The sequence below is a fragment of the Eublepharis macularius genome, chromosome 9, assembly GCF_028583425.1.
Source record: "Eublepharis macularius isolate TG4126 chromosome 9, MPM_Emac_v1.0, whole genome shotgun sequence".
NCBI lineage: Eukaryota > Metazoa > Chordata > Lepidosauria > Squamata > Eublepharidae > Eublepharis > Eublepharis macularius.
In genome coordinates this window covers 66548215-66574983 of record NC_072798.1, presented here as the reverse complement: position 1 = coordinate 66574983, position 26769 = coordinate 66548215, and the positions used below count along the sequence as shown (strand labels likewise).

The following is a 26769-nucleotide window of genomic DNA, read 5'->3' as shown; positions in this document are numbered from 1 at the left end:
ACTGGATTCTGGAGTTGTTTGCTTGCTCGTGGTACGAGGCCCAACATGATGACATCAATCCAGAGTGACATCATCACTGGCTATTCCCCCAGGGTTCAGGAGGCCAGGTGATCAAGCAGGCCTGTTGCTTCCTGGGTGTTCAGGAGAAGGCCAGGCTGACTGGTCACTCCTCCAGCACTCAGGAGGGTAAGCAGGACTGCCACTTCCTGGGCATGCAGGAGGTAGCCAGGCTGGCTAGTCACTCCTTTGACGCTTGAGTGGGCAAGTGGGCCAGAAGCAGGGGGAGGGTCACACTGGTGGTGCAGGAGGCTGAGTGGGCCCACTGGCCACTCCCCCCCCCAGGAGAAAAGGGGACAGAGGCTGTGCAGGAAGGCCTGCTGACACTGTTGCCAGCTCCTGCAGGTCAGGGGCCAGCCACTTTCCCTCCATGCACAAAAATATCAGACTGTCCATGGGAAAAGTAGACATCTTGCAACCCTATGTCTGTATGAACTGGAAGGGAGCAGCATATGTACTTATATGGAATTAAACACATGCATTGTGCCATAGGTTGTATGTGCAAAATAGTCAATGAAAACCCCAATAATTACAGTATGTCCCAGGTTATATAATTGTGCCAGCACTAAAACGATTAATTTTGTAGTTTAAACATGCTGCAAGAAATGAGGGCATGATTAAAGAAGGAGAAGAACTTAATGATATGAGGAAACGATTTATATGTATACTGTGAGTAGAGAATGGGTAATGCAGTATATAAAGAGACTTTGCCTAATGTCAGTAATTTTATTTATTTAAGTATTTTAAAAGAGAAACTTTTCAATTTACATATAATTTAAAACCAGATTGTAAAAAGTACAGTTTTTGCTAGAAAGGCCTGTACTTACTTTATCAGAGTTTATTCTGATTTGTGTACTAGAGTCAAAGCATACAGTTATACATCTCTCACAGTAATAATTTCTGCTTGTTAAGCTTGTCTTATGATTCTAACCTGAAATGTAAGAACATCAAACATTTCATGTGATTAAAAAAATTGTCTGGTTTTATTTTCTTAAAATGTAAATAATTTAATATTACTGTATGTCTTGCACCCACTTTTACAGCCATAACACACATTTTTTTCCCCCAAGATTGCAGCTGGAAATGTTATAAATATGCTTTGGCAATTGATGGAAAATAGTCTTGAAGAACTCAAGCTACTTCAGACAGTTCTTGTATTATTAACAACCAACACAGTTGTCCATGATGAAGCGCTTTCTAAGGTAGGCATTCTAGTAATGCAAACAGTTGGTTTAGGTATTATATCTATTATCATCAATTTATTAAAACTAGATTTATTTTTAAAATTTAATTCTGAATCAGTAAGTAAGTTTTATTCACTACACTAGAACAACAAAGGATATATTAAAATAAGTTGCACTCTAGCTGCTTTTGTGTGTGTGTGTGTGTGTGTGTGTGTGTGTGTGTGTGTGTGTGTGTGTGTGTGTGTGTGTGTGTGTGTGTGTGTGTGTGTGTTTGCGCGCGATCTTTATGAATTTGTTTGGGTAATATTCTCCAGGAAAAGATGCAAAGGAGAGGGTGCTAATTTAATAATTCTTGCTAATGTTAATACTTAATGTTAATACTTCTTAGATATTTCATCAAAATGAGTCATTTGGCAGAATAAATTAATCTTTGTCAAACACCAAAATCCTGTCCTGAATAGCTGAATTATGTGAAAATATTAGTTCAATGAGAGCTTAACTAATTACACATTTTTAGATCCTGACATTTCTAGACTGCTTAAATCTTCTGTAGGAAATGTTAAATAAACAGTTGTACATTCCTTCTTCCGCAAATCAGTGTTCCTTCCTGTTAACAACATTGACCCCTGAAGTAGGCTGCACAGGAGGGTCAGTATCCCCTTGTGTCTTTAGTCTTATCCTGAGATTTTGTTAACAAAGTTTTTCTTTCTACCAAAGGTTTAAAACAATATTATTTTTAAGCATTTTAAAAAATGTTATTTCCAAGTTCCAGAGTAAATATTAAAACCAAGATAAATTAAGTAAAATATAATTTGATTAAAATTATGCTAGAACTACTTAAAAACCTTTTCAACCAAGAACATCTTAGAATGTTTCCAGAAAATGCTGAGCCTTGATCAGGTCTTCAGGGTTCCATCACTGAGGCTACCAGTAAGAATGTCTTATTTTCTGTCTCAAACTAGATATTATGTCTGGTACAGTTGGGTCAGGGATACCCCATCTCAACTGTGACATTTACACAGCGAAACATGACATTGGGGGACTGAAGTTCCTAAGTTCCACGCTGGGGGCCGATTCAGCTCAGGACCATGGCACAAAACGAAGAGGAGCATCAGCCTTCCTCCACATGCTCATAGATCCAGAGGAGTTAGCCGTGTTAGTCTGTAGTCACAAAATAGTAGAGTCCAGTAGCACGTTTAAGACTAACCAACTTTATTGTAGCATAAGCTTTCGAGAACCACAGTTCTCTTTCTCCGATGCATCTGACAAAAAACTGTGGTTCTTGAAAGCTTATGCTACCATGAAGTTGGTTAGTCTTAAAGGTACTACTGGACCCTCCACATTCTATTTCCCTAAGATGAAGTTATCTTGGTGGCCGTATTATCTCTGCTGTCTCTTCCCCTGCAACAGGGGAAGGCCTTGAGATTATTTCAGCTCAGGAAAATGGCATCATGCACCAGAACCAAATTGGGCCCTTGTGTTCTTTGGAACTAAATTTGGCCGTGCAAACATCAGAGTTCAGGATGAGTTAACCCCAACTTGATTTATGCTAGACTGTCAGGTGTTCAGGATAACCTGTCATATTCAATACTCCCCTGCCACTGAAGGTGATACCGTTGGGGTGATTCTGTTATTTGAACCCGAGGTGGGAAACTGGAAATGGGAGATGTTTGTTCCTGTTGTAATCTCTCCTGAGTCTGGGAGCCTGCTTGACCTTGAGCAGTCCATGAATCACACAGCCTGTTTTCCTGCCTGCAGAGTTAGAGGACAGTTAGGAGAAAGTGGGGGGGATTAGGAGTAGCTTTGTGGAACCTATATCTGCTTGATACATGTCTGTAGCCGCTAGAAAGGATGGCATAAGTGTATGATACTGGCATCAATAAAGAACTTTTACTCATGCAGTGAAATCTCTTGAGAGTTGCCTGGCGTCCTTACACAGACATAATGACAAGTTTGGATCTGCGAGTGCTTGCTATATGAACATGGCACAAGGGTAGTACAGTCAAGAGAATATTCTTCAGGGTCTTTGTATATGAGATGGAAGTAGGATTGCCAGGTCAGTCAGCAGGGTGGGGACATGGTGCTTCAGACAATGCCATGACATCACTTTTGGGGAAAACCCAGAGCTGATGTCATGCCTTTCCAGGAATTGCCCACTTCCATAGAACTTCCAACAATTCCCAGAAAGGATTGATATCACTTCCAGATTTCCCCTAGAAGTGATGTCACACTGTTGGCCTGACATTTTTTTGCTTAATTTTCTCCTGCATGGGGTGGTAGCAAGAATAAAGGGTTGCTGGTGGAAGTCTCTCACCATTAGACATGGGCATGAAGCAAATTTTGTTACAAAACGGGCCATTTCATGTGTCATGAAACAGCATTTTGTGGGGCCGCAGTTATCATGAAATTATCACGAAATTCACAACTTTTTGGCCTGTTTTGTTAGCTTCGTGAATGATTCGTAATTTCAGGCAGGCTGGCGCTGATCCATTGATTCCCTAGGCAGCAATGGGCCTAGACCTTTTGTTGCCATTGGAAACCCCAATCATGGCCCACTTACCCTTGATTGGCAGCTCTCCTAGCCATCTGAAGAGCTTCCATTCTGCCCTATACAGCCAGGAGCTGGGGGTCAATCCCCTAGGCAACCAAGGAGGTGGGCCTTCTGTAGCCATGGGCACACCAATCTCACCCCTCTAAACCCTATTAGGCAGGTCTGTCAGCCAAGCACAGACCTCCTGTTCTGATCTATGTCAAGGTTTTGGTGGGATTGGAGTGGGAGAGTGTGTGGAAGGATTTGGGATTGTGCTTTTGGCTGCTGCTGCTTTAAAGAGACTGAAAGAAGCCTCTTATTTCCAGCTCTTGGCCTTGCTGTGGGAAGGTCTTTGAGTGAGGGTGCCTTTTTTCCTCCACCTCACCCTACCCCTTACTCTGTCTTCCCGGCCTAGCTGCATCACAGCCGGTCCTTCATCCTCCTCTGATCCAGCAACTCCTAGTCCCTGTTTCAGTCATGCACTCTGGCAGCACTTCCCTTCCCGCCCTTCCTGATCAACGTATTTCAGACTGGGAGGGTGGGTGGAGGAGAGCCTGCTGAAGTCTCCCTGCGATTTTGGCATCTCCGGGTATGAAGGGGGCCGTTGAAATGACCCAGGTTCTGACGAATCACAAAACTAACGAATCGTTCGGCAAACGTGTCAATTTCGTGAAATTTTGTGATTCACAATTTGTGGATTGCGACAAAACACGAAGCTCTCGTTTCGGGCTTTTCCCATTTCATAACCATGTCTACTCACCATAGCAAAAGGCCTGGCCGTTTCACACAGAAGTGTTGAAAGTTGCTGTGTAATTCACTTGTGCACCCTTCACTTCTGTGTCATATGTGAAGAACCTTTTAAGAGAATAGAGGAGAGATTTTCTAAGATAAGCAGAGATTAAAACTGTGTTTGGGAAAGATGTTACTTTTAACTGTGTCTGGAAGGCAAGTAGGATCCAGTGCAAACTGTATTCAGTGGGGTAATTTGATCCCTTATAGTTAGAAAGTGAGCCACCATGTTTTATACCAGCTAAAATTTCTAAACCGTCACTATTACTAACAGAACTAACAGGTTACAACCTTGAAGTTAAAAGTCATGGGTTATTAAATCTGTCTTTTTGGCAGGGCAGTATTCAACTTTAAAATTTAGCTTTTGAAAGTTGTGAGATTTCTCATAGCTCAGTAAGTTTTACATATATGTTGAAGAAGGCTTATATAAAAATGCTAAGACTTTATCCTAGTGTTTATAGTTCTAAAATTGATTTCGCTTGTATAATTAGAGGAGTTATTTGGATTTTTTTTAGGCAATAGTTCTTTGCTTTAGACTACATTTCACAAAAGACAATATCACAAATAATACAGCAGCTGCCACAGTACGGCAAGTAGTTACTGTTGTTTTCGAAAGAGTGGTGGCTGAGGATGAACTCTATAAAGGTGGGTATTTGCTTATAGTTTAACAGTATTTAGTATATTTTGTATTATTAATTGCCTTTGGTGTGTCTGGGAAATCTCTTTCTATGAGGTCTATTGCAGCAGTATCCTGTTCTTAGTGGGGAAAGTGCAATCAAGTCATGGCTGACTTATGGTGACCCCTGCTGGGGTTGTCAAGGCAAATATTAACATTTGTGGTTTGCCATTGCCTGGGTCTGCATAGCATTGCCAGGGTCTGCATTGCCAGGGTCTGCATAGCGACCCTGGTCTTTTTGGGAGGTCTTCCATCCAATTACTAACCAAAGCCAACCCTGCATAGCTTCATCCATTATACAACTGTGATAGACTAAGGAATTTTTAAAAAGAAATTATGTCAGTGGCTGATATCCAGCTACCTGTCAGCAGAATTGAACACAGATTCTCCCTGCATTTTTCTCCCACTCCGCATTTTTTCATGACCCCAGCAACACTATTCCTGGGGTTGAAGGGCCTCTGTGAAAAAAATAGCTGTACTGATCAAGAGGTTGCCGTAAGGAGGGTGAAAATGTCCCACCTCCATCCTCATTGTCAACCAATGTTTTCCTGATAGAGAAGGCGCAGTTTCACCCTACTATCTCTTCTCAGTTCAGCACCCTGACCCGCATTACTTTGTCCATGATTCTAGGAACAAGCTTTCTGAAGGGCTGAAAAGGACTGCTGCAGTGGGAGAAAGTCATAAAAATACACACACACTTCTGTTAGCTGTCTTCTGTTAACTGTTGGCTAGATTGAAGCCAATATGTATGTTTGCATGAGATTTTCTTATGAGACTTTCCAATGTTGGCTTAGAGAAGAGTGGTTTCTCAGTAAATGGCCCAACAGCTTCTATGACTTAGAATTTGTTAGAGAAAGCCCTTACAGACTGCGATTAATGTACTATGCTTCCTATTGTTTCTCTGAAATTGGAAAAGCAGCTGTGTGGGAGCTTCTTCTATAAAGTTATAACAGGGAAACAGTGCCCCAGGGGAGGGTGGCATCTGCCAAATCACTCACATTATTGCATCATGCCTGGTTAAAATGAGAGAGAGAATGCTTGGCGGGTGTTCTTGAACTTGATTTGTGTTTTATGCAGATACTATTGAGCAACCAATAGGAATTCAAGGAAACAGCAACAGAAGATCTGTCAGTACCTTGAAACCATGTGCTAAAGATGCATATATGCTTTTTCAGGTAATGGCATTTTAAAAAAAAAAATTAAGTGTATATACTAGTTATTCCCTTTTATATGCAGAATATAATTCATATGCAGGTCTCAGTTTATGTGAACAGGTAATTGTCATTCTAAATACTTAAATCTAGTAGGACTTAATATGGCAGAGAAGAAATGCAGGACAGATTTTACTGTTCAAGTCTGTAAATTTTAGAGGAAAAGCAACTGTTCACTATATCCACAAAGACCAGTACCAATAAATCAGTGGTTTTACAAGGCAAATTCAATGTGTTAATATAAGATGAGGAAGAAACAACAAATGTAGAAATACAAGAGGGGAGATACTTGGCTAGTCCAAAAAGCTCTCCTGTGAGGTTGCTTTCTCCCTGGCTGCGAACTTTACTATTTGTCAGAGCAGTTTCCATAGCTTCCCAGCTCAGAAGGGAGTAGACCAGAAGTATTTGCACTTCCTTTCCCATGTGCAGTATCCAGCTCTCAGGTATTCTTGAGGTTTGCTGCAGCTTGGCATGGTCTGCATGAACAGAGAGTTGCAACTGTGCCTTAGACTCATGTTATGGATTGCATTCTCTTAGGTGGAGGAAGGGGAGGAAAAGCAGTAAGTGCTGTTCTGAGCCAATATTCATTTGTTTGTTTTAGAAGCAAGTTTTTGTAATTTGATTGATGTCCTTTCGAATTTCACTAGATTCTGAAAGGCTGGTTAAACCATATCCGGCAGAACTGATGAGCAATAACATGAAGCCTTTAACAGAACTCACCAGACTACATTAAATACCACATTGACATTATTATTTTTCTAGTATTTCCAAAAGCTTGCATTAATATTAGTTTTTCTTCACCTCATGGTAAAATTATTGATATTTAATATGCATAACACTAAATTTTCAAACTTTTTCTGCTGTAATGTATGTAAAAGGCATAGAACTTTACAGTTTATTCAGGCTGATGAACCCTAATTAAGGCAAGTGCAAGAAAATTCAGTTTGGCATTTCCCCCTCTTAGGATCTTTGTCAGCTGGTTAATGCTGATGCCCCTTACTGGCTTGTAGGCATGACAGAAATGACTCGAACGTTTGGTTTGGAACTTCTTGAATCAGTCCTCAATGATTTTCCACAAGTATTTTTACAGGTAAGTTTTTGTTTGCTTTTAATTTAAGAAAGGTGAATGAAGAGAATTTTTCAATAAAAGTTTTAGAAATAGGATACATTCTGATGATTATATATGCAAAGAGTATTAATAATGGTTTAGTGTGACACTGTTGTTACCCATAACAATCACTTTGATTTCTGTTCATCTCACTTTCAGTAAATAATCAAGACTTCTTAAGATTTAGGTGGGAGGCTAAGGTGTGTGCTAAGCTTTTTTAACAAGTATTTTAACAAGTAGTACTTTAACAAGTAGTGTACTAAGCTTTTTTAACAAGTCAATCCTTTTTTATTTTTCAGCATCAAGAATTCAGTTTCCTCCTTAAAGAAAGAGTCTGTCCACTTGTAATAAAGCTTTTTTCACCAAATATCAAATTCCGACAAGGTTCCAACACTTCGTCTTCACCAGCACCAGTGGAAAAACCTTATTTTCCTATCTGCATGCGTCTTTTGAGAGTAGTTTCTGTTTTGATCAAGCAGTTTTATAGCTTGCTGGTAAGAGTGCAGTTTTACTATCAGTTTTATGCTGGTTTCTCAAAGAACTGTCCTCTCTCATATGAATCTACCCAGTCTTTGCTCTCTCCTTTGGAGACCCTGCTGGCAGATGGAGAAGGAGGGGGCCTGTTCAGAAGTGAAGTAGGTGGAGACCAAAGAAAAGACCTTCTCTTTGGTAACATTCTAGTTCTAACTCCTGGTCCCAGAGGAGTTAATGTGGCATCAGCCATACTAGAATCTTCACTGTTGTTTTTATAGGCACTCTTGGCTGTGCTAAAGCAGCAGTAAGTGCATAAATAATTTCTGTTTAAACAAGCAAACAGTAATGTTCTTTGTCTGTCTGTTAGGCAAAGAGATGACAATCCAGGCAATCCTAATCTAAATGTATACTTCCAGATGTCTGCAGAAGAACAGAGAGCAAAAGTGTATGGCCCTGACAACTCTATGATCTAATGAAATCATAATGCTTCCTCTTGGCTCTCCTTCCACTCATAATGCTGTTATAGAACATTCTAGAACTGTGTTCTGATCTTAATATTAGATAGAACTTGTTCCAAAATGGTGCTGAGCAAATTTAAATGATGATAAAATGGCTTTAGCAGAGTGATAATCAATGGATATGATGTTAAATAGGTTGACATGAATATGGGGATTAGAGGGGATGCCTTCTTTGGAATTTTAGTTCATATAGCATTTTTTATTTAGGTAACTGAATGTGAGATTTTCCTATCATTGCTTGTGAAATTTCTGGATGCAGACAAACCTCAGTGGCTAAGAGCTGTTGCAGTAGAATCAATACACAGACTTTGTGTGCAACCTCAGCTATTAAGGTAGTGTATATTCAAATGAAGAAAAGATTTGGTGGGAAATACCAGGTAAAATGTATAGGCTTCCTTTTTAATGTGTTTATATGAAGGATTATGGAACACTGATTTTAATATCCTTAAGTCTGCTACATTTAACTATAAAAGTTGTACTATAGAATATGAAGTCTTTGTATGCCTAGTACATAATATTTTCCATCAGTATAAGAAAACCTATTTTAATAACAAATGTGAGGCTATGAAAGTTGCTGGTTGATTGACTTAAGGATTTTCAGAAAAAAAAATTATATATTTTCCTGTGATTAATTTTTCAACAGGTCCTTCTGTCAATCCTATGATATGAAGCAGCATTCTACCAAGGTATTCCGTGACATTGTGAATGCTTTGGGGTCATTTATTCAATCACTGTTTCTTGTACCAAACACAGGAAATGCATCTACTACTGTAAACCAAACAGGTAAACACATATTTACACTTTTCAAGTCACTTGCTAATGATTTCTTCTTAGAATTCACTTCTGTTATATTAGATAGGAGACTTGAATACATTATAATACAAAGACTTCCTGCCAGACCCAGCTAAGGATGGTTCACAGAGACCTGGGTTAGTAAAGAAGGAGGAGTGGCTCTCTCCCAACTATGCCCTCAGGCTTCCTTATTGCAGCATCAGCTTAGGTTTGTTGGGCGGGGAAGTGGGGTAGTTGTGATTTATTGGGCCTCCTTGGCAATCACCAGATGCTTTGCTAGCCAGATCCCCAATTTCGAGTGTATGTACTTGATGCTCAGGACAGAATAGTGATTCAGTTAGCGTACCCCCCACCCCACTGTCCAGCAGTCTCACAACTGGCAAACAAGGGAAGCACAGGACTTCATGGCCCCCATGACAACCATGAGACTGTCCCCGAACATTCTAATACCTATGCATACAGCAGGTCATACACTTAATTTGATTTGCTTTTTTATGGGGATAAGGTACATGGTTTGGTAATGGAAGGATTTTCCACTTCTTTCTTGTCCTGGAACTACCATTAACTGGTAAGATATAGACTCACAGACACTCAGAACTTTTGCAAGGGTGGGGGAACAGTTTAGATGGACCGCCCCAGGAGGTTGATGGATCCAGAGGGGTTCTTGATGTCTTTTGGGGATGAAGTGAATGAAGTGGACACGCTACTTCAAAGTATGCAGCTCACCACATCTAGTCTTGCCCCTCATGGCTAATTGTATCATGCCAGCTTGAGATGACTGGGCACAAGAGGTAATAAATGCCTCTCTGAGAGAGGCTGTACTTTCAAGTGCTTTGAAAGAGGCAGTTGAGACACCCCTCCTGAAGAAGGCATCCCTGGACCCAAATGACCTAAACAACAGTTGCCCAATGGCTAATGTTGAATTCTTGAGCGGGTGGTAGCTACACAGTTTCAGGAGATGGGTATGTTTAGCTTGTAGAGGAGACAACTGCAAAGTGATATGATAGCCTTCTTCAAAAACTCGAAGAGCTTTCAAATAGAGTATGGAATGAAGTTGTTTTCGGTTGCTTCAGAGGGGTGGACCAGAACCAACAAGTTAAGATTAATCCAAAAGAATTTTTGACTAAACATTAGGAAAAACTTCCTGATGGTTAGAGTGGTTTCTCAGTGGACCACACTTCCTTAAGAAGTGGTAGGTTCTCCTCTTTTGCAAGGTTTGAAGCTGAGACTAGATGGTTGTCAGTCAGAATGCTGATTCTATAACTCAGTATGAACTTAGGCAAATCACAAGAGGGAGGGTAGGAAGGGATGGACCACTGCTTAGCTCTTATGGCCCTTTCTTATATGCCCAGGGTAATACCAATTGCTACGTTGGGTTCAGGAAGGAATTTTCCTGCAAGCCAGATTGGCCTGGGATCCTGGAGGTTTGGGGCCTTTCTCTGGGCAATGAGCAAGGGTTACTGAGAGAATGAGAATTTGAATTTATGTTAATGGTGTTTTTGACCACAGGAAGGTTGTATATCTTTTGTGTTTCAATTGATACTGATTTTAAATCTTGAGCTCTTAATGTTTTAATTGTTTGGCACGTGTGGAATGTTATCAAGACTTCTTTTAACCAAGCAACTGTGTAATGAAATGGGTTTGCCAGCAGAGGGTGTTCCAAATAGATTTTGTTGGCCTTCCTTAGAATGTGTGGGATCTCAGGTTGTAAAGGGAGGACATACCTTCTATTAATGTACAAAAAATAAACAGTCCAGTTAATCTTGTTTCTTAATGTACTGTACAGGAGGCAGTGTGCCTGGGGGTACAGCCTCAGCACAAACAAATCCAGGAATTCTAGGAATGGGCGGAGGTGTGACTGTGTTGCCTGCTTTTGAGTACCGAGGTACCTGGATACCAATTCTCAGTGTATCAACACAGGGCAGTGCAAAAGCTACATAGTAAGTAAAAATATTATCTTTAAACTCCTTAATGTACAAGTTTGAGTCATTTGTATCAATTATAAATAGGAGTGTGGAAGGGGTAGTCTTGATAATTCCTTTCCACTCCTGTATGTACCGTGGATTTATGTGGAGTGTCTTAGGGATCATTCCTGGGCCCAGTGTTGTTTAACATCTTTGTATTTAACTTAGCTGAAGAAACAGAGGGAGTGCTCATTAGGTTTGCAGATAATACTAAATTACGGGAGGTAGTTAATACAGAAGAGAATAGAATCATGATTCAGGATGATTTTGACAGGCTGGAAAATTGGGCTAAAACTAACAATGAATTTCAACTGAGATTAATGTTAAAGTTCTGCATTTAGTTAGAAACAATCAAATACATAATTATAGGATGAGTGAGACTTGGCAATAGTACATGTGAAAAGAATCTAGAGGTCTTAGTAGACCATTCACTGAACATGAATCAACAATGTGATGTGCTGTTGGTTTAAGAATGAACTCTTTTAAATGCCCATGATTTAAAAAAAAAAATCTCTTGTCTGTTGGTTAGAGACCAACAGACCAACAGTATTGGAGTGGGTTATAATGTCTAGATGTTGTTAAGCTTTCTTTAGTTATGTTCTTAGTTTGATGTAATTAAGAACCTATGATTATAATTTTTATTAAGGAACTGTTGACATGAATGCATGTTGTAGTATTTAGCGTTTGTTGTATGAAATTCTGAATAAAAAACAGGATTCCTATATTTGTCTATATGGCTAAATGATTAAATGAATGGTCATCTTACAGTCAGGGTTTTGCATCAGGGAAGCACTTGGAAGACACAGACTAGTTTTTCCTAGTAATTGAAGCATAAAACAATGACTGTAGTTTCTTTAACTAGAGATGGTTAATCTGTGAAATAACTATTTCATTTGAGGAATAATAATGTATACATTACAATATAAGTGCTATTTTAGCTAAGACGGGGTTGCTTGTTGATGGAAATTGTACTATAATGGCACTTCTGTTCTCTGTTAAGGATTAATATATATTATGGTCTTTTGCAGCATAGTTAATAAATAAAAAGTGCATCTCAATAAATTTCATAACAAGTATTATTTTGGGTTTTATTCTTATAGTTATCTATTTTTGTTGTTTTTCTTTTTTTTTTTTTAGTCTAGAAATGTTGGACAAAGTTGAGCCACCTACAATTCCTGAGGGGTATGCCATGTCAGTAGCATTCCATTGTTTACTGGATCTTGTCCGTGGTATCACTAATATGATTGAAGAAGAATTAGGACAAGTTGAAATGGACAGTGAGATAACACCTGATGCACAGTCCTCACCCACACATTCTTCAGAGCTGCAAGATTTTCATTCAGCCTCTGACCAAACTGACAAAGAAACAGGTATATTGTATTGTCGAAGGCTTTCACGGCCGGAGAACGATGGTTGTTGGGGGTTTTCCGGGCTGTATTGCCGTGGTCTTGGCATTGTAGTTCCTGACGTTTCGCCAGCAGCTGTGGCTGGCATCTTCAGAGGTGTAGCACCAAAAGACAGAGATCTCTCAGTGTCACAGTGTGGAAAAGATGTAGGTCATTTGTATCTACTCAGGAGGGGTGGGGTTGAGCTGAGTCATTCTGTAAGAGTTTCCCAGGGTGTGGAATGCTAATGGCGGGAGGCTTCACTGTATCCTGAGAAGGTTCTTTTGCATATGGATTGGTGCTTGATGTGCTAATCTTCTCTGCAGGGCTATTGTCGGGTGTGGAGTGTTTTGTTGGCCTGGTGTTTTTCAGAACTGGAGCCCATGCTCTGTTCATTCTTAAGGTTTCTTCTTTCCTGTTGAAGTTTTGCTTATGCTTGTGAATTTCAATGGCTTCCCTGTGCAGTCTGACAAAGTAGTTGGAAGTGTTGTCCAGTATTTTGGTGTCCTGGAATAAGATACTGTGCCCTGTTTGAGTTAGGCTATGTTCAGCCACTGCTGATTTTTCAGGCTGTCCAAGTCTGCAGTGTCTTTCATGTTCTTTTATTCTTGTCTGGATGCTACGCTTTGTGGTCCCGATGTAAACTTGTCCACAGCTGCAGGGTATACGGTATACTCCTGCAGAGGTGAGGGGGTCTCTGCTGTCTTTTGCTGATCGTAGCATCTGTTGTATTTTTCGGGTGGGTCTGAATACTGCTTGAAGGTTATGCTTTTTCATAAGCTTTCCCATCTGATCAGTAATTAATCATCTAAATTAATCATCTAAACCAGAAATTAATCATCTAAACCACGCACTTCAGGCAAATGGCTACTCCAGAAATGAAATCCGAAGAGCAATCAAACCCAGGATGAATCAAACAACCAAAGAAAAACAGTCTCCCACAGGAAAAGTGTTTTTGCCATATATCAAAGGAATTACTGATCAGATGGGAAAGCTTATGAAAAAGCATAACCTTCAAGCAGTATTCAGACCCACCCGAAAAATACAACAGATGCTACGATCAGCAAAAGACAGCAGAGACCCCCTCACCTCTGCAGGAGTATACCGTATACCCTGCAGCTGTGGACAAGTTTACATCGGGACCACAAAGCGTAGCATCCAGACAAGAATAAAAGAACATGAAAGACACTGCAGACTTGGACAGCCTGAAAAATCAGCAGTGGCTGAACATAGCCTAACTCAAACAGGGCACAGTATCTTATTCCAGGACACCAAAATACTGGACAACACTTCCAACTACTTTGTCAGACTGCACAGGGAAGCCATTGAAATTCACAAGCATAAGCAAAACTTCAACAGGAAAGAAGAAACCTTAAGAATGAACAGAGCATGGGCTCCAGTTCTGAAAAACACCAGGCCAACAAAACACTCCACACCCGACAATAGCCCTGCAGAGAAGATTAGCACATCAAGCACCAATCCATATGCAAAAGAACCTTCTCAGGATACAGTGAAGCCTCCCGCCATTAGCATTCCACACCCTGGGAAACTCTTACAGAATGACTCAGCTCAACCCCACCCCTCCTGAGTAGATACAAATGACCTACATCTTTTCCACACTGTGACACTGAGAGATCTCTGTCTTTTGGTGCTACACCTCTGAAGATGCCAGCCACAGCTGCTGGCGAAACGTCAGGAACTACAATGCCAAGACCACGGCAATACAGCCCGGAAAACCCCCAACAACCAAACAGGTATATTCTTGGAGAACAGCAACAGAACGTGTCGTGATTTTAGATACTTCCAGATATGTCTGAAATTTACATTTAAAAATGACTTTAGAAGGTAGTGTTAGCATAGTTCTGTGATGCAAGGCATAGTGATCTAAAGAGATTAATTGTCTAGGAAGTTTTACTCACTAGCACTTCAGAGGTCCAATTCATCACTCCAACTGTGAGGCTTGAACTGCATGAAGGATAACTATCTTTCAGCTAAACTGATAAATATGCATAAAGTCAAAGTGCATGTTTTTTTCCGGACACTCAATTGTAGCATGCTTTGTCTATCACATTTTTGTTCTGTCTGTCCTTCAAGGAGCTTAGAGGAGTGTGTGCTCATACACGCATAGAGCAGTGTATACATATACCCCATTTTACCTTGGAAAATATTAAGGCATAGTGGCCCAAGGTCCTAATCTGACATTCTAACCACTAGGGGTGTGCGCTTTGGGTTTCCCATTCGGGTTTTTAACCCGAATTGGGCCCGATTTTTATAGATTCAGGGTTCCCAAATTGAACCCAGCAGTGCTAAGCCAATTAGGGAATCCCGAAGCAAAGCTTTCCGAAACATTTCAGAATACTTCAGGAAGCTTTGTGTAGAGCAGCAGCGACAACACTTACCTTGCCATTTGCAAATGGCAGGGAGAAAAGTATTGCTGCTGGCTCCCCAATCTCTTTTTCACCCGATGGGAGAGGGGAAGAGAGAGTTCCCCCTTCTCCCCTCCCATTGGATGAAAAAGCCAGCCTGGAAGTTTTAAAAGCTCAAATCAGCTCTTTTCAGGGCTGTTTTGAGCTTCAAAATTCCACGAAGGCTTTTTCATCCAATGAGAGGGGGGAAGAAGGAACTCCCTCTTCCCCCCTCCCCTCAGATGAAAAATCCTGTGGGAAGTGCTGCTTTGTGTGCTCCAAATATTTACGGATTACTCCAAAGCAGCTTAAATACCCGAACCCAAAGCTGCTTGTCGCTTCAGGTTTAGGGTTATTCCAGATTTTTTTCCTGCTTCAGATAAACTCGAATCAGGAAATCCGAATTTTTTCAAGTACACACCCCTACTAACTGCTATATTGTAGTGCTTTTCTGGATGGTCTACTCAGTAGCATTTCGCCAGGGTCTAATCACACAACTAATTTAGTGTACCCATGGGGCTCTGAACTTTTGTTTTTCAGATGCTATGTCTATGACATAGGTCTTACTTGTTTGTTTACTTTATTTATGACCCACTTTCTCCTCAGTGGGAACCCATGGTGGCTTACATAATTCTCCTCCATTTTATCCTTACAACCAACCTGTGAGGTAGGTCAGATAAAGAGTATGTGACTGCCTGAGGTTACCCAGTGGCTTTCCATGGCAGAGTGGGGATTCAAACCTGGTCTCCCAGATCCTAGTCAGACACTCTGACCACTGCATTACACTGTCTTATGACAGTGCTTTCAAACGGGAGTCCAGGAGGATCCTTCGGGAAGGGGCTTGAGTCCTTTGAAAGAACAGAGGAGAAGTCCTTTCCACACCCATCCAACTACTACAAAAATGCAGTTTTATCAACTTTCTAGGAAAGAGGGCATAAACAGCCTCAGACAAAGAGGGAGAAATGAACTTCCTCTTTTAAGCACAAGGAACATGTAGAGCTGCTGCCAGTTCACCTCTGAGGCATAAGCCAGAAAAACTCATGCGTTTGAATTTATGTATTTATATCCTGCTTTTCTCCCACATTGGGAATTCAAACAGCTTAGGACATCGTTTTTCCCTCCTCCGTTCTCCCACAACAATGACCCTGTGAGGTAGGCTGGGCTGAGCATCTGTGATGGGCCCAATGTCAGCTGGTGAACTTCCATGGTAAAAGTGAAGATTTGAACCCAGATTTCCCAAGATTCTAGTCCAGCAATCTATCCACTATGCCACACCAGCATTAGCTAGTTGCTAGGATCCAAGAGTTCAATCTGAAGAACTCTAATCGGCTGAGTTTTACACTCCTAATACGGTCATCATAGTTATATCAGGTATAAAATTGAACTGGTTTTCAGTTTGTTTTCCACTTCAGAGGATTTCAGCAGAGAGAGAGAGAGAGACCACTCTGCATGCATAAGTTATAATAGCTAATAGAAGTTTTTAGCTGAACACCAGTAGATCAGGTTTTATTGATGATGGTCTTTTTCTGCTTTTATGAGCAACTTTGAACACTGTTCCAGATCCTTTCTTAACCTTTTGGCTAGAAGTCATTAATATATGAGGAAATGTCTAGCTTTCTCTAGCTCAAAGTCTTTTCCAATCAAGGGATGAGATTGAATAGTATTTGAGTCAGGGTCTTTTAAGTTGTGAACCTACAAACTCACCTCCCCTTTGAGACCATGCACTTTTCTTCAATTTCTTTTAAAGTTTAGCTGATCTCTGTGGAGGATGTCTTAATTGCAGTGTTGAAAAGATGCATCTTAGTACCTGATGTATGCCATTGGAGAAGAGAAGGGCTTGTGGGAGACTTGTATGTTTTTTTGTCAAAATGGGGTCTCCAGGTTTGAGAACTGCATTAAACAAACAACTTTTGAAATTGAGGAGACTACTTTCACAAGTACATGGTTTCTGTTCTTCAAAGGGAAAACAGTGGTAGTGTTGCATTCATGGTTCTTAGAGTTTATTGATATGCAGACATTCCTAAAGCAATGTAATATGTTTTATATCAATATAATATGTTTTGGTTCATAAAACAAAGACAAAAAGGAAAACAAGATAAAAAATCTTTTATGTGACATCCGAGCTGTTGCTTATCCGTGCTATAAACTTGTTTCTCCAAGTTAGCAGAGCGGTTTGGGAAGAAATGGTAAATGCCTGCTGGTGTGGTCTTCTGGCTGCTCTCTCTCTCCTTCTGGATGCAAGGTATATACTTACTCTTTTGCTTCAGGTTTTAGAGATTGTGTTATTCTCATTATACATATATTTTGAATTTCATAAAAGTAAATGATTGTTAAGCTGGGATAGTATTGTTTCCAAGATCTAGAGAATTCAGGAAGTCATACATTATAGTGCATTGAAATATAAAAGACTGGCCACTACTCAGGAGTAATTTCACTGTTTGCTAAGAAGTCTAATTAGAGGCCTTTTTCTAAATCTAGACATAAAATTCTTTTATTATATATAATGAGCTCTAAAAATTATGAATCACATAGAACAGAATTATTATAAGTAATGTTTGTAGTACTGTAATGATATGACAGTATAGCTTTTGTTGTAGCTTGAGTTATATTTTATGAAAAATCTTGTTTATGTACAATGTTTGGATACTGCTTTTCAACACATTTTACTTCATTAAACCTGCCTGCATGATAATAGAAGACATTTTGGAAAATAAAAGTGTTACACATCTTTGAAGCATTTGTGTCTAAAGTGTGTTGTAAAACTGAAGGGAGGGGCTGTTAGTTACGTTTGTTTCATATTTACAGTATTATAGTAAAGTTGTTGGCTTTAACTGTTTTTTTTCTAATGCCTTCTATTATTTATAAATCACACTGATTCTTGGTATCGTTTCAGCACTGATGAAGCAGCCACAGAAAATATTTTAAAAGCAGAACTGACCATGGCTGCACTATGTGGAAAACTGGGTCTTGTAACCTCAAGAGATGCCTTTATTACTGCCATTTGCAAAGGCTCCCTGCCTCCCCACTATGCTCTCACTGTACTTAACACTACTACTGCTGCTCTTTCCAGTAAATGTAAGGAAGGTCTTATTTTTTTCTCTTCTAAATGCAAATTTGCCCATTATCAATAGACAGCCATAAGGACATTTTCCTTTTCCAGATGCAAACATGATGTGTGGGGCTTGGTGACATGGTGTACAAAGTTAACATCCCCTCCCCGATATTAAAGTAAGCATTCGCCATCTGATCATTAGAACAGTACAATGGGACCAGTCTCCAAGACAAGCACAGCTTCCTCTTGCAGGATTCCCCCCATCTCCATGTGCAGAAGAATTACATTCCACTAACACTCACCAGAACAGGGCATCTCTCTCCAAACAGGGAGGAAGAGGAATGTTCCTGTGAGCATCCAAATAGTACAAAAACAGAGTGTAGGCTCAAGCCCTCATTCTGCCCTGTGACTTTTAAGTTGCAGAGTAGCAAGCAGCTTGCTAAATTGTGCAGAAGAAAATTGAGGTCTGACATCCTTTTCCTAAGGAGAGCAGAGGACTTCCTAAACCTTGTGCTGAGCTCAAGGGAACCTTGCAAACCAGGGGATAGACTCCATGCTTCCTTCAGGTGTGGTGCATGGTCTGGGTGGATTGCTCTGCACCTTTTCTGTCTCAGGAAATGCACAAAAGAACCTTGATTCATTTTATGTATTTACTTCATTTATACTCCACATTCTCCCCATGAGGACCCTAGTGGCTTACATTTTTCTCTCTTCCTCTAGTTTATCCTCATAATAATACTATGCGGTTCATGCTTCCCTAATGAAACTAATCCATGTAGATACAAGGAGTGATGTCTAGCAGCCTCCTCTCTGTCTTTGCCAAAGAAACAGGTAGCTGAACTTGATCCTCATATGGCTCATATTTACTTTTCTAAAGTAAACAATCCCTAACAATATGCGATGGAAGATCCATCCGCTCTTGGCAATGAAGAGAGGGGCAATGAAGAGGGGGGAATTAAACTGTCTTCATATTTCACTGTGGTTCATGTTCTTTAAAGGAAACAGTCCCTAGCAAACTAGTAAGCAAAATCTAACCCTACCCCTTTCTTGATAAGAGGGGAGGGGTAAAATTGGATAGGGCTCAGTGTATCACGATGGCTTCCCCTTAAATTCATTTAGAATTTAGGGCAACTTTGCTGAACAACAAATGTTTTGGAGGCTGCTTACAGTTTGTTCAAACTCAGTGATGCAAATTTGCAAGGAATTTTCCCTGAAGTGCTTCTGATAGGTAACAGATAAGGAACAATTTTCTTACCTACCCTCCAGCCAAAACATTATAGCACAGTTTTCCTATAGGGTTGAACATCTGAGCTTCAAAGCACTCTGCATAATTTTGTTCCCTGAGCCAATCACTACAGCAGCAAAATGGGGCCATTTACAAACAAGAGGGAAATCTCTATATTCTCCAGGTATGCAGAAAAACGACTCTTCCTCTTTACCTCAAAATGTAGAGCCACCCCAAAACTAGACAGCTTGTGTTCTGCTTTTATGCTGTAGAGAACTCTTCATAGCATGAGAACATAATACAGGGTGTAAGCCCTCATTTTTCCTGGTGGCTGAGGGAAGAGAGAGAGAATGCCCAAAGAACAAACATGGGAGGATACTGCAAGATATTGCCTCCACTCCCTATGTGTACCAGAGCCAAGATAGACTGCTTCTGTATCCTCTCTGTTGGGTCACTCCTGAGTTATGTCTTGCCTTGGATGGACAGATGACACGGCTCTGCATCTTAATAATAACATTCGATTTATATAATAACATTTGATTTATATACCGCCCTTCAGGACAACTTAATGCCCACTCAGAGCGGTTTACAAAGTATGTTATCATTATCCCCACAACAAAACACCCTGTGAGGTGGGTGGGGCTGAGAGAGCTCCAGAGAACTGTAACTAGCCCAAGGTCACCCAGCTGGCTTCAGGTGGAGGAGTGGGGAATCAAACCCAGCTCTCCAGATTAGAGTCCCGCGCTCTTAACCACTACACCAAACTGGCTCTCTTACCCCATCGTGGAGATATTGAATTGTGTAGATCCTGCTCTTACTGCCCCAAGTTGTTGCCATATAACGCGGACTGGCTGGTTTCCCAACAGCAGCCATAGGGATGGAAATGCAGCATTAAGGCAGAGCAGCAGTCAGTTTAATAAAATGTTTGTTACCGTTCCTTCCTACCATGAATGTTATTGAGATTATTACAAGGGTTCCTGTTTTTTCATACATTTGTGAAATCTTTTTGAAGTTGATATCAAGAAAGCAACTTAACTTGGCCTTGTAAAAATAAATATCATTTATTAAATTTAATTATAGCCATTCCTAAAATGCAATTCTGTATCATTAACTTAAATAAGAAAATATAGGAAGTATGTGCATGTAGTACGCACAGTGTTTTTATTTTCAATGTGATATTTCTTCTGTTTAAAAGTCATGTTTTGTTTTCTTCTTGTTCTCTAGCGTATTCCATCCAAGGGCAGAATGTCCAGATGATCAGTCCATCAAGTGAGTCTCACCAGCAAGTAGTAGCAGTTGGACAACCACTAGCTCTCCAGCCACAGGGAACAGTAATGGTAAAATACAATTTTTAATATCTTTTTCCTATTTGATTGTATACTTAAGTGTTAATTTTCTCTTCCATTCAGTCCCTTTCTCCTCCTCAAGTTAAGCCATGACTCTCACAGTGTAAACCCTCAGATGCTTTCATAAACTAGAAAGCCATCTTATTCCTTGATATGGAAGCTAGTTGTTAATAATTTATAAATCACTTCTCCATTGTGCAAAATATTTGGCAAACCTCACACCTGGTCTTTCATTACTTTAAGAGCCACCCATTCCTGTTGTTCCTTGCAGAATGATGTGGTGACTAAAAGAGAGCCTGTACAGTGCACAGTTAAAATTTGCAGTGTAAATGCTCTGCTCATCTCAACATTCTCTCTTCATTTGAATGGACTGTAGTTGGCTGCTCTTTATGGCAAATATGAAACATAAACCTCTAAAAGAGACTCCAAGTAGCGTAATTGAAATTAGGGATGAAAAATGTTGGTGTCCCTGGGAAAAGAAATGAGGTATCTCTTTTGTGAAAACCTTGTCTATAAATCAGAAAGCTTCATTTATTGATTCATTCTTCATATGTGCCTGAGGTTAAAAAAACAAAAATAAATGAAGTTGGCTTAAAAGCTAAGGCTGTAGCTCCCTGCCCGGCAGTGCAGCAGGCCACTTAAGGAGCATGTAATAGAATAAAGTAATGTGATTTGGGGTGGAGAATTTTATAGAAGGCCACTTCTGGATCAGCAGAAGGTCTGCAGGAAGTCCATCCCCTGTTGCCTAGGAAACTGATTGATGAGCGCCAGGCTGTCTGCAGTGACGAACCAAAAAACAAACCAAATGAACCATCCTAAAGTTCGTGGCAGTTCGTCAGAAATGGACTCTGATGAACCGCTGGTTTGCAAACCATGAACCGACGCGGTTCGACACGAACTTTGGTTTGTATTTTGGTTCGTGCCCGCTAACTTCCATTTAAAGGAGGCACAAAAAGTATCTAGATTAATTGCAGAAATGGACATCCAAGATTATGAACAGTGATGGAATTATTGTACCTGCATTTTCTGATGAATGTTACTATACAGCTCTCCAGTTGCAGTAACTATAAATAAGGATTAAATCTCAAAAATGTGCATATCATAATGTGTGAATAGAGGCTGTAAGTGTATGCATGTGTCTTGGCCTGAATGTTCCCACGGGGCAACTATCCATGGCAGCTTCACAGAGCAGATATCCAGACCAAAACATTTTGCTATTTTTCCCTCCCATATATTCTGAAGTATTCACTTTCTTATGAAACAACCGTACCAGCTTTTGGCTTGTTTGTCTGCCTGTCTTGAGTCTTTCATTGTTCTGATTTTCAGTTTGAGCAGTGAAACAACTTGTCAGTAAGGCAAATACAAATACAAATATAACTATTTCTGTAGCAGGTTTCACATGTTAAAGTGTTTCCAATATATAATGATTCTTAGAGTAGCCCAGACAAATTATTATTATTATCCTCCCCATCTTGAATGAATAGACTGAAGCTGAAAAATAGTGACTTTTCTAGGTCCTAGTAGAATCAGGGCTGAGGTGAGAATTGAACCAAGAATTTACTGTGTTGTAGCATAAGTACACTTAGGCCTTATGACACTCCAGGACGGTGTTAACTGTGCTAACATAGTAAAAAATGTGTTAAAACCAATCAAAACTTTTCTCTTTGAGTAGTAATGGTCATTGTAGCACAGTGCATTTCTTTATCTTTTTTTCTTTGTCTTACTGTGTGAGAATTTGCTAAATACTATGATGTTTCAATGTGATTTTGGGATTTATGATATGACAATCCCATATTTAATTTTTCAACCATCAAAAGTCCTGTATTAGAAGCTGAACAAGGTTTTTTAAATTACGGGAGTTACTTGTGTCTGAAGGGTTTACAAGGTAAAAGTTTATTGCAACACAGATACATGTGTCAAGTTATAGACACACAAATAGATCAGACATAATCGGGGATATTCAAGTATGGGTACCTACTGACTTTATAGCAGAATAAGCTTAATTTTATACTCTGTAGATAAAGATAATGTTCTACTCTGTAATGGTTTATATTCACGAAAGTCATGGCCATTTCCACACGACTTACCTGCCTGCGGAACATTGTGCGAAAGACCCGTAAGACAGCATCTTCTCGCATGAAATCGTGCCAGGAAGACATGATTTCGCACAAAACTCCCAGATAACAGCATCTTCCTGGCGCAATTTCACGCGAGAAGATGCTGTCTTCTGGGTCTTTCGTGTGATGTTTCGCAGGCAGGTAAGCCGTGTGGAAACGGCCCATGTGTGGATACCTCAGTTGTTGTTTTTATTCCTCCTAAAGGGAAAATAATCTTATAATTTCCTGACATAGAATAAAGAGAGTTCTTGCCTTGCTCATGTTTTTATGAAAAAAATGTTCTTGAGAGAGGGTTAGCGTTTTACTATGAGAACCATTTTATCCCTTTTCCCTTCTGATAACAAAAGTAATGCTTAAAAGATATTTAAGGTGTATTAAAAACTCAAGCATATATTCATATTAAGTGCCACATACCAAGTAAGACTGTTCATCAACCAAGCTTGTTGTCTGTTCTAACTTGCAATTAGACATGGGCACGAACCGGAAAAATTTAACGAACCGGTGGTTTGTGGTTTGGTGCCAACGACGAATCTGAACCAGCGAACCGCAACGAACTTTTCCCGTTGCCGTACCAGTTCGAGGTTTGTGGTTCATGGGCATCAGAATGGCCCCCGTTGGAATTAGAGAGCCCATATTACTGGGGAGTCTTTAACAAGTTCTCCTCCAGCCATTACCCAAGTTTGGTCAAGATTGCAATTGGGATCCAAGCTCCAATTAAACTCTCTCTGTCTCTCTCCCCAAAGGCTAGCAAGTAGCAAGCAACAGCTCTGTCACACTCCACTGCTCGTTGAAAGTGAAACCCAGCCTGGGAGCCCACTGCTTTTTATAAGCTGAGGTCCCATTGAGCAATACAGGAGGTCTGTGGTTGGCCATCAGAGCTGCCTATCAGGGTTTGCAGGGATGAGATTGGAGTGCCTATGGTTATGGCACCCCTCCCCCCTCCCTCCCCCAGGTGTCTTCTCCCAGGTTGTAACCACTTTGCAGCTCCATGGTTGGAAGGAAGACCTGTTGATCAAGGTAAGCTGGGCTTCCATTCAGGTTTCCAGGGCGACAGAAGGAGTGCAGACAGAGTTCAGGCATTCCCCCGGCTCCGTTTCCAAGGGAATTGATGGATGGTGCCTGACTGTCTGGCTTCACGAACCGTGGAAGAACGCACCAAACCGTGCCTCTAACGAATGCTGGTTCGTTGGCCATGGACTCTCATGAACCGCCAGATCACGAACGGAAGATTGGGCGGTTCGTGCAGTTTTTTGGTTCGTAATGTGGTTCGTGCCCATGTCTACTTGCAATGCTATGTTCTGAATAACTTCCTAGGTAGAAAACTGTTGCAGGTCTGAAATGTAGTCATTCTCAGTTTCCAGGCTATTCTGTCCTATCTGCATAGCACTGTCTGAGGTCCTGTTACGTGGCTATGCTAGCATATTGCCTAACGTTGGAACTTGCTTTTTTATAAAGAATGGTTATGTGCTTGGTCTGTGAACTTTTTGTGTCTGTCTGCCACTTCTCCTCTTTATACCATATTTCTTTCAAGCTGCCTCACCCATGTTTCCCCTCTTAGTTTTCCTTTTTCATCAATCTGCTAAGAGGAACAGCCACCCAACAGAAGCAAAATTCTTCCCTTCCTCTCCCTTCAGCTTCCTGCATGCAAAGAAAGGGCAGCGCATCTACTCACCCGGTCCTTCAGGTACCCTGCCAGCAGGAAGGTAGTCATTATGGATAAGGGACTGGCTACTACTATGACAATCTGGATCCCAGTCTCGGCCCTGATTATTGACAGAGTGTGGAAAGCTGCAAGGCCTGCTGCCTTTGCAATAGATTATCATTGTGAGTGATGATTACCCGGGGAACAGAAAGGAAAGTCTTACATTAGACCCACACTTAGGAGCCTGGTAGGAGGTTTCCTTTGTGTTCATTGGACAGGATACATACGTGGCTGTTTCACATGAGAATAGTTTTGCTAGTTCTCTTACTGCATTTAAGAGGTCCTTGAGGTAAGTAACTAGTCCTTGCTTTTTCTACTTCCCTGCCTCAGGAGAAACTTTACCTTGGCAGTGGAGTATTTTTTCTTAGTTTGAAAAAAAAAACCCTATTAATTATGTGCTGGGTCACTGTTCCTGCTTTCTCTTTCTTCTTATGTTGGAACTTATTCTGCTTCTCTGTTTTGTGTTTTCTTTCTCTGTTGTCATGCATTTGCTGGTGAAGCAGGTAATTATTATATGTTGGTGACTTGCATATTGGCATCATGGTCTCTAATTCTGCATTGCGTTTCTTTGCATTTGTGTAGTATCACTTCCTGCTATCATTCCTTTCTGCTGTGTATGTTACTGTGAAGATGTCTTTCACAACCGGACACTGATGACTATTGCATCTGGTCAATATCCAGCAAGTTTAAAAAGAAACCATAGTTCTATACAACTTAAAAGTTAATGGCATCATTTAGATTTATCTTTCTACTCTAACTAAAAGAAGGATTGCCCCTGCTCGCTAGAGTATTTAATAACATTATAATAATAACATTCAATTTATATACCACCCTTGAGGACAACTTAATGCCCACTCAGAGCAGTTTACAAACTATGTCATTATTATCCCCACAAACAGTGAGGTGGGTGGGGCTGAGAGAGCTCCAGAGAGCTGTGACTAGCCCACGGTCACCCAGCTGGCCACAAGTGGAGGAGTGAGGAATCAAACCTGGTTCTCCAGATTAGAGTCCCCCTGCTCTTAACCACTACACCAAAATTTGAAAATTTATTTTTCCATTTACTGTTATAATGTAGCTGGACAAAGTAAAACAATTTTTTAACAATGGCCTTTGAGGCCTAAACAACTTAGATAACAAGGAATTTTGGATTATAGTTTAAATAGTTATAATTTACTAGATATAATACATATAGGAATTATGTGCTACCAGAATTTAAGTTTTTTAAAACACATTTCATTGGAATTAATGAGATTTTAAAAAATATTCTGTACATAGGCAAATCCACCCATCTTTGCAAAAGCATCTTTTTAAAACTTTCATGTTTCAGAAGCTCAGCCAATTTGATCAATGCAGTATGAATTTTATTTATTTGTAGTTTCAATGATACAAGATTGGCTTAAAGCTAGGAATAGTGGATCCACTGAAGTCAGTGGGACCATATTAGGAAAAAGGTAACATGAGTATTTTTTTTAATCTACTAGACTGTTTTCTCAAAGGAAGGAAATCCCTGCTAGACCCAGATTTTAGACTCTGAGTAAAGGAGCAGCTTCTACTCCTACTTCACAAAAGCAGCAGTCATTTGTCTGGTATATTTTTAAATGTGCAGTAAGATACATACTAGTATTGTGATAATGCATGAAGGGGGGAGGTTTAGCCATTCATAGAGAAGGAAATCTCCTTTCATTTTCTGCCCCCTTTGCACTTGATCAACAGTTTTATTCATAAACGGTAGAAGAAATGGACGGTCTCTCTCTAAAGTGGTTGGATAGTGAGTCTTCTGATTTGAGATTATAGGATTCACTTGGTATGGTTTAAAAGTACATCATATAAATGTAGTTTCCAGTTTAGGAGAAATGGATTAATAGGCTGCAGATTTTTTTTCAGCAGCTTTGTTTGCTATTAATGTGTTTGAAGTGTATACATTTTATTAGGTGTTACTTTCCCTACTTCAGAAGTACTCATTGTTGAAATGCTCTCACAGCTCACTTCTAAGAATATACAGTGCATGAGGACGTTACTTAGCTTGGCTCATTGCCATGGAGCTGTTCTTGGTACTTCATGGCAACTTGTCTTGGCAACTCTTCAGGTGAGTAATAATCATGCTTGCTTTTTGCCTTTCATTGACTTGCACTAGACTTGTATAAGTAGGTATCTCTGATTCAACATAATAGCAATGAAATTCTTCTAGGTAGGAGTCTGTTTTATTTTCTCAGTTGAAATTAAAGCATGTATGT

General features: G+C 40.2%; 1 protein-coding gene across 3 annotated transcripts in view; it reads left to right on the top strand.

Annotated features, from left to right (window-relative positions):
- MON2 (MON2 homolog, regulator of endosome-to-Golgi trafficking) overlaps positions 1 to 26769 on the top strand; it is an 80754-nt gene that overhangs the window by 20151 nt on the left and 33834 nt on the right. For 2 of the 3 annotated variants that reach the window (XM_054988031.1, XM_054988030.1), the window contains exons 4-16: positions 1128 to 1259; positions 5076 to 5205; positions 6314 to 6411; positions 7412 to 7537; positions 7855 to 8049; positions 8755 to 8879; positions 9191 to 9330; positions 11126 to 11279; positions 12441 to 12673; positions 17254 to 17335; positions 17987 to 18168; positions 20595 to 20707; positions 26517 to 26621. In XM_054988031.1, coding sequence (XP_054844006.1) covers positions 1128 to 1259; positions 5076 to 5205; positions 6314 to 6411; positions 7412 to 7537; positions 7855 to 8049; positions 8755 to 8879; positions 9191 to 9330; positions 11126 to 11279; positions 12441 to 12673; positions 17254 to 17335; positions 17987 to 18168; positions 20595 to 20707; positions 26517 to 26621 — 1815 coding nt within the window. Of the gene's footprint in view, positions 1 to 1127; positions 1260 to 5075; positions 5206 to 6313; positions 6412 to 7411; positions 7538 to 7854; positions 8050 to 8754; positions 8880 to 9190; positions 9331 to 11125; positions 11280 to 12440; positions 12674 to 17253; positions 17336 to 17986; positions 18169 to 20594; positions 20708 to 26516; positions 26622 to 26769 lie in introns of those variants that run through there. The other variant, XM_054988032.1, reaches the window with a different exon arrangement.